The sequence below is a fragment of the Notolepis coatsorum genome (genome assembly GCF_963971535.1).
Source record: "Notolepis coatsorum genome assembly, chromosome: 3".
NCBI classification, from domain to species: Eukaryota; Metazoa; Chordata; class Actinopteri; order Aulopiformes; family Paralepididae; genus Notolepis; species Notolepis coatsorum.
This window is the reverse complement of record NC_140167.1, coordinates 95,542,001-95,549,500: the sequence shown is the minus strand read 5'-3', so window position 1 is coordinate 95,549,500 and position 7,500 is coordinate 95,542,001. Positions and strand designations below refer to the sequence as shown.

General features: G+C 43.0%; 1 protein-coding gene across 1 annotated transcript in view; it reads right to left on the bottom strand.

Annotated features, from left to right (window-relative positions):
* The window catches only part of ssbp3b (single stranded DNA binding protein 3b), a 40,564-nt gene that overhangs the window by 7,250 nt on the left and 25,814 nt on the right, over positions 1-7,500 (bottom strand). Inside the window, exons 6-13 of the mRNA XM_084309465.1 lie at positions 6,827-6,889; positions 5,969-6,038; positions 5,477-5,550; positions 5,310-5,374; positions 4,540-4,588; positions 3,748-3,783; positions 1,781-1,835; positions 431-495 (exon numbers count right to left, since the gene is read on the bottom strand). Of these exons, the coding sequence (XP_084165591.1) occupies positions 431-495; positions 1,781-1,835; positions 3,748-3,783; positions 4,540-4,588; positions 5,310-5,374; positions 5,477-5,550; positions 5,969-6,038; positions 6,827-6,889 (477 nt within the window). The remainder of the gene's footprint in view (positions 1-430; positions 496-1,780; positions 1,836-3,747; positions 3,784-4,539; positions 4,589-5,309; positions 5,375-5,476; positions 5,551-5,968; positions 6,039-6,826; positions 6,890-7,500) is intronic.

Below are 7,500 nucleotides of genomic sequence, written 5' to 3'. Positions count from 1 at the left end.
CTAAACCAGCAGATAAAAGAAAAAGTTAGGAGGCTTTCAATAAAAGAACTATAAAAAGCATGAATGGACTATAGGTCAATAAAAACAATACAAAAAATTTAAATTAAAAAGATTTCTTGATTAATTTAGATTATAATCTATTCTAACATTTTCAAATCGATGCAGTTGAATCGTCACATTAGAATCGATGCATTTCGATTAATCTATGCATCTTCCCCTACCGGGAAGTGAATGAGTAATGCCTTGCTCCCTCTCTCAACATTTACCATCCCAACATCTACCATTGAAGTGCCCTTGAGCAAGGCACGTAATAACCCCACCTTCCTGCCAGATGGTTGTGAGCGAGCGAGTGGACATAGACCACGTTAGCAGCCCTGCACACCGTGGGGGAAAAACTGCATAAAAAGATACAGGTCACATAAAATCTTACATTATTTCTGTTCCCGGGTCCAGTGTTGATCATAGTGTACAAGTTGTCACCAGAGTTGTTGGAGTCTAGAGAAGGAGAAGTAGACGAGATGAGATACAGTATGATGAACATGTAGACGAGATGAGATACAGTATGATGAACATGTAGACGAGATGAGATACAGTATGATGAACATGTAGACGAGATGAGATACAGTATGATGAACATGTAGACGAGATGAGATACAGTATGATGAACATGTAGATGAGATGAGATACAGTATGATGAACATGTAGACAAGATGAGATACAGTATGATGAACACGTAGACAAGATGAGATACAGTATGATGAACATGTAGACGAGATGAGATACAGTATGATGAACATGTAGATGAGATGAGATACAGTATGATGAACACGTAGACAAGATGAGATACAGTATGATGAACATGTAGACAAGATGAGATACAGTATGATGAACATGTAGACAAGATGAGATACAGTATGATGAACATGTAGACGAGATGAGATACAGTATGATGAACATGTAGACGAGATGAGATACAGTATGATGAACACGTAGACAAGATGAGATACAGTATGACTAGGTGGTGATGAACAGCATGGGGGTGGGGTGTAGTTGGTGTGGTTGTTGGGGTGAGGTTGGTGTGGTTAGTGTAGTTGGTGTGGTGTGGTTGGTAATGTTGGGTGTGGTTGCTGTAGTTGGTGTGGTGTGGTTGGTAAGGTTGGGTGTGGTTGCTGTAGTTGGTGTGGTGTGGTTGGTAATGTTGGGTGTGGTTGCTGTAGTTGGTGTGGTGTGGTTGGTAATGTTGGGTGTGGTTGCTGTAGTTGGTGTGGTGTGGTTGGTAAGGTTGGGTGTGGTTGCTGTAGTTGGTGTGGTTGGTAAGGTTGGGTGTGGTTGCTGTAGTTGGTGTGGTGTGGTTGGTAAGGTTGGGTGTGGTTGCTGTAGTTGGTGTGGTGTGGTTGGTAAGGTTGGGTGTGGTTGCTGTAGTTGGTGTGGTGTGGTTGGTAAGGTTGGGTGTGGTTGCTGTAGTTGGTGTGGTGTGGTTGGTAAGGTTGGGTGTGGTTGCTGTAGTTGTGTGGTGTGGTTGGTAAGGTTGGGTGTGGTTGCTGTAGTTGGTGTGGTGTGGTTGGTAAGGTTGGGTGTGGTTGCTGTAGTTGTGTGGTGTGGTTGGTAAGGTTGGGTGTGGTTGCTGTAGTTGGTGTGGTGTGGTTGGTAATGTTGGGTGTGGTTGCTGTAGTTGGTGTGGTGTGGTTGGTAAGGTTGGGTGTGGTTGCTGTAGTTGGTGTGGTGTGGTTGGTAAGGTTGGGTGTGGTTGCTGTGGTTGGTAGGGTGTGGGTCTACCTACCTGCAGGGCTGGGCATGATGGGGGTCCCTGGGGGTCCCCCTCCTCCAGATGCCCCCTTTAGAGAGAAAACATTAAATATGAATGTAAACCTGCCTCTAAACAACAGAGTCGTCGTCATCACCTCTCGACTCTTCGACTCCTGTATATTGTGAGTTTGTATAATGAGTCTTAGATTTTTACTTTTGTTGTTTATATTGTCTATGTCCATATCTTTTTATATACACAGTGGAAATGAGGGAAACAACTTTCTGTATGTTTTGTACAATAGAACATTGACGAGAGGGAGGTGTAGTGGTTACGTCATGGTTGTTTCCCGCGTGGTCCACGTCCTCTTGAAATCGCAATGTATTCTCAATGGACCCGTTTCTAAATCGTCTCGTTTAAAACAAATAAAGCATGAACATTGGCACGGTGTACCTTTCTGTGTGTATTCATCCACAATATATAGCTCAACATGAAACAATGCACAATTAACTCATTGGCTGCCAGCTATTAGCCTTATCCTGTGGTAGCTACTGCCACACTGTAAACGATGGGAGTTAGTCACCTTGTTTGTAGAGCTAAATCTATATTCTATATTATAGCCATGGATACAATACTATAGTCATTTGACATTGAGTTTCTTCCGGTCAAGATGCAAAAAAGAGATAATTTTTCCATCCATACGTTCCTGTGTTATACCGTGGTGAATATAAGTATGGTTTTAGAGCGGTTTAGGGTAATTCATGAAATGCTTAGTTATGGCAGCATACGTCGATTCCATTGTAGACGTTGCCGTTTCTTGCCTGAACCCGCTATTATCCCGAAATCAAATCTACATTATAGCGATTATGTTCCATCATGAATGCATGAAAGGGGGGGGGGGGGTCGTTTCTGATTATTTCATTGTCAGAAATGCCATTCGCATTGAACACTAAAAACGGTTATCAGCCCGATCGGTATGAAAGCATTGCAGGATCAAGCAAAAATGTACGTCAAATCGCCCTTACCTGTGGCCGGGAGTATTCCAAAAATAATATTACAATTGTTTGATCGCCATCTGGTATATCCAATGTCCATTTGCTCGATGGCATAATTCACCACCACATATGGATCGGAGATATTCGACGCGCTTCAATGTAACCGGCAGAACCGTTCCTCTTGCCCGACAAGGAAGAATGTAACCCGAGACCTGGGGCCGTCCCACAGAGAAAGATACAAGGGTAGAAAGGGTGCTCGATACCGCCGTCTAGCGTGATGCGGCCGGTATTGCACCTAGGCATTCTCAATGCGATTCCCAATGTTAACCCCGAGTCAGTGGGCCTGTAATGAATAGAAATATAGAATAAAAGAAATAACGATCAAATAACGAGTATACTCGTTGTTGGCGTTCAACGATTGGCGGCCAATAACGAGTATAATCGTTGTTGGCGGGGAATGAGTTAATCGTAAAGGTTAGCAAAATAACAAAGTTTATGTTTTCGTTCACTGAGGAACTACACAACGGCCGTGACGTGTTAGGCGACAGCACTTCTACTGGTAAGTGTAGTTATTTTTTAATGACGAATAAAAAACCTTACAACTGACTTTATTTCAACCAAAAATGCTTAAACAATAATGTTAGTGATAGAAGGGAACTCATTTTGTGCAAAAATGGAAAGCTTGCCAATGTTCATGAGGCAGAATTATTACAATAGCCAATAATACATTTGACCAATGATAAATCCCTATACGGGTGGACCGCGCGGGAAACTAAAGTGACGTCAGACTACACCTCCCTATAAAAGGACACTTTGACTCAATGCCTCGGAAGCATGAAGAAAAACAACCTCATTGTCACATCGACACCCGTGCGTTTGTTAAATGATACGCAGGGTTTTGAATGGGCTTCACAGACAGCAGTGTAAACATTGGGAGGTAGGAGGTTTTTGGCCCGACGGCAGCGATGTTGTGATACTATATTATTATGTACTGGCCAGCAGTCTCACCCCGTATGCACCAGGGGAGGGTGATGAGTAAGGCATCTGAAAGCAGAAAAACAACGAGACGTTAACACACAAACTATTTCCACCCCTCAAAACAACAACACGACAGCTGATGATATTAAAAAAGATGAGCGTTCATCATTTCCTCAGCGCTCGGCTGTGGAAACCAGGACATATCGTTAGCCGCATACGATAATTGCCTAAGTAATTTTTTTTTGCCAAATTGAGATTTCTGCCTGACTGTACTCTCCTCACACTGCTGCATCGCCCTGGCTTAGTGCCTATGTCCTCAGCCAATCAGAACGCTTGTTAGGTAAACAAATCCCCATCCGCCTAACTCACTCGTGTGACTTGTGCATTTTAACGTTACTTACACAGACGGCGATCACATGAATTGGGCAGGTAAAACAACTGCCTAGTGTACCCTATGACATGTATGTATGTATGTACAAGGAAAAAATGCCTAAGTCACGACATATTTGGTTTAAAAGTCACCTTATTTTGTTACGCAATAGTTGTGTTTTTGCAAACTTGTTGATACACCTTGTGGAACTTATTTTCAAAATATAAATGAAAAACTCTTTACACATTTGCTGGAAAAGTTCTCTCTTCTCCAAAAAGCTTAAGAAATTACTTAGGCAATTAACGTATGAGGCTAACGATATAATACAATAATTACAGACTAGACGGAGAATAAAGCCGGCTGCAGTCTGAACCAGCAGTGCTCTGTGTGTGTGTGTGTGTGTGTGTGTGTGTGTGTGTGTGTGTGTGTGTGTGTGTGTTGTGTTGACTCACAGAGTTGGCGTTGTTGGGATTGGGCCACGGGCGACCGGTACCGGGGCCCCTGTGAGAGCAAGAGAAACCAGAGTTCAGACACTGCATTCAGCCCGGAAACACGGAGAAGATAGAAACTAGGGCTGTCAAGTTTATCGCGTTAATTAGATTAATTAATTACACAGCAAATTATCACATTATGAAAATTAACTGAAAATGTATTAAAAAAAATATATATATATATTTAAATCTCATTCATTCCACAAGAACATAGAATAAATATTTATATATACTTTTTTTTTTAAATGGTCCATTTGCATGTTCTTGGTATCTGATTCTAGGGACATCTATGGATCTCAGGGAATGTATTCCCAGTGTCATAAATACTGTCTGTTACTAGGCTTGAGTAAATTGTAATGAATCAAATGAGAATATCAATTAAATCTTTTTTTTTATTATCTTTGACTGTGAATAACATCATGCTAAAATTGATCAGACCTGAAAAATCTAAGCAAATAAATAAATGGAAGATGATTAAACAGAAGGTTTTGTAGATACAGTACTGAATTCTGCCACCCGGACACATGCCATTTGAAATATGATTATAGAATATAGAATATCAGGCCTAAAATAGTTATGCGATTAAATTGTGATTAATTCGATTAATTAATTACAAATCCTGTAATTAATTAGATAAATTGTTTTTAATCGCCTGACAGCACTAATGGAAACCTGAACATGAATCATCAACACGGAGCGAAACCGAAGGGGGGAGGAGGGGGGGGGCTCACATGTTTACTCCTGGCATCCCGGGACCCATGGAGTTGTGTGGAGGCCTCATCCCACCACCGAAGTTCTGAGGAGATGAGATGAACCACGTTAGAGCACGCCACCCAGGAGATCAACGACATGCTGGTGAACATGTTATCGGCTGGACGAGCGGAGGAGGAGGTCTTACCTGAGGGCCGGGTCCCATGGGCCCCATGCCTCGAGGGCCGCTCATCCTCTGCATCGGACCCAGGTTAGGATGGCCTGGAGGGGGGGGGGGGGGGGTTGGATTAGTGAGCTGAGTGAAGGTGCTTCACAGAATTAACAGGAGTCCCATTTCAATCGGACTGTTCATGGGTGGAACGGTTCACAAAACGCACAGTTCGGTTCATATCGCCTGTTTTGGGTTCAGCTGGGAGAGAAAAAAAAAACACGCCATCGCCAATTCCAATAGAATTTGGTAAATAAGACAAATGGAACCTACTCTGAACGGGCACACGATCTGAATGAGTAATGTACTCAGACTACCGTGACAATCCTACTACACGACAGCTTTTTTCCTCTGGATGGTTTCTAGGTGAACTGAACCGCGGGAGGAGAACTGAACGGTTCAGTTAAAAAAAGAAAAAAAAAAAAAAAATCTACATGAACCGCTCCGTCCCTAGGAGGTGTAGAGGCTCACCCTGTGGTCGTGTGGGGTCCATGTTGGGCAGCATGGGGTGAGGTCCTGGTCCTGGTCCACCACCTGGAGGCTGGAGAGAGAGAGACGGGTCAGCCTGAAGCATGTCAGAGAGAGGTGGAGGGAGAGAGAGGGAGAGGGGGAGAGAGAGAGAGAGAGAGAGAGAGAGAGAGAGAGAGAGAGAAAAGGGGAGAGAGAGAGAGAGAGAGAGAAAGGTAGAGAGAGGACTGCTCAGACGGGTCAGACTGAAGACATGTCAGAGAGAGGTGGAGGGAGAGAGAGGGAGAGAGAAGAGGTAGAAAGATATATATATAGAGAGAGAAGGGGAGAGAGAGAAAGAGAGGTAGAGAGAGAAAAGGGGAGGGAGAAAGAGAGGTAGAGAGAGACACATGGGGAGATAGATTTATATAGAGAAGGGGAGAGAGAAATAGAGGTAAGAGAGAGAGAAAGAGGTAGAGAGAGACACAGGGAGATATATATATAGAGAGAGAGAGAGAGGTAGAGAGAGAAAGAGATAGAGAGAAAGAAGGGGAGAGAAAGAGGTAGACACACGGGAGATAGAGAGAGAAGGGGAGAGAGGTAGAGAGAGAAAGAGGTAGAGAGAAGGGGAGAGAAAGAGGTAGAGACACAGGAGATAGAGAGAGAAAGAGCGGTAGAGAGAGAAAGAGATAGAGAGAAAGAGGTAGAGAGAAGGGGAGAGAAAGAGGTAGAGACACACAGGAGATAGAGAGAGAAAGAGCGGTAGAGAGAGAAAGAGGATATAGAGAGAAGATATATTCAGACAAGGCCACGAGTGTGTGTGTGTGTCTGTGTGTGTCTGTGTGTGTGTGTGTGTGTGTGTGTGTGTGTGTGTGTGTTTACCTGGTTGCCCATCCTGATGGGGGGACCTCTCGGGCCTCCGGCAAAACGGGGCGACATGAAGGACTAGAAAAACAAGATGAAAACAATCACGTCGTGAGGAGGTCCACAGCAGAGTCTCAACACGGCAGGGTGGGGCTGGGCGATATGGCCTCTAAATAATATCACGATATTTTTTGGCTCCATCACGATACAAATAACGCACTATTTTGACATTTCCTCTAAAGCAGTGGTCACCAACCTTTTTAACCCAAAGATCACTTTATTTTTTTTGGGTGAAGGCAAGATCTACCTATTGAAGCGTTGAGAGAAAAAGACAGCCAAGATTGTACTTTAAACTAAATGACTTTTATTTGCCTGTATTCTAATTACATGCAATGCTTTGGTCCAACATTAAAACGTCAAAGTAGAACTGTAATATGTACTTTCTCAGTCAGTGCTAAGTGCAGTCATCTTATGCAGCATCACTTTTCACATCAAAACAAAAGTAGAACTGTAATGTGGACTCTCAAATTATTAACATTGACAAACATATTTATTTACAATTAGCATTTTATAAAGTAGAACTGTAATGTGTACTTTCTCAGTCAGTGCTAAGTGCAGTCAGTGCTAAGTGCAGCATCACTTTTCACATCAAAAGTAGAACTGTAATGTGGACTCTCTTTCACATCAAAAGT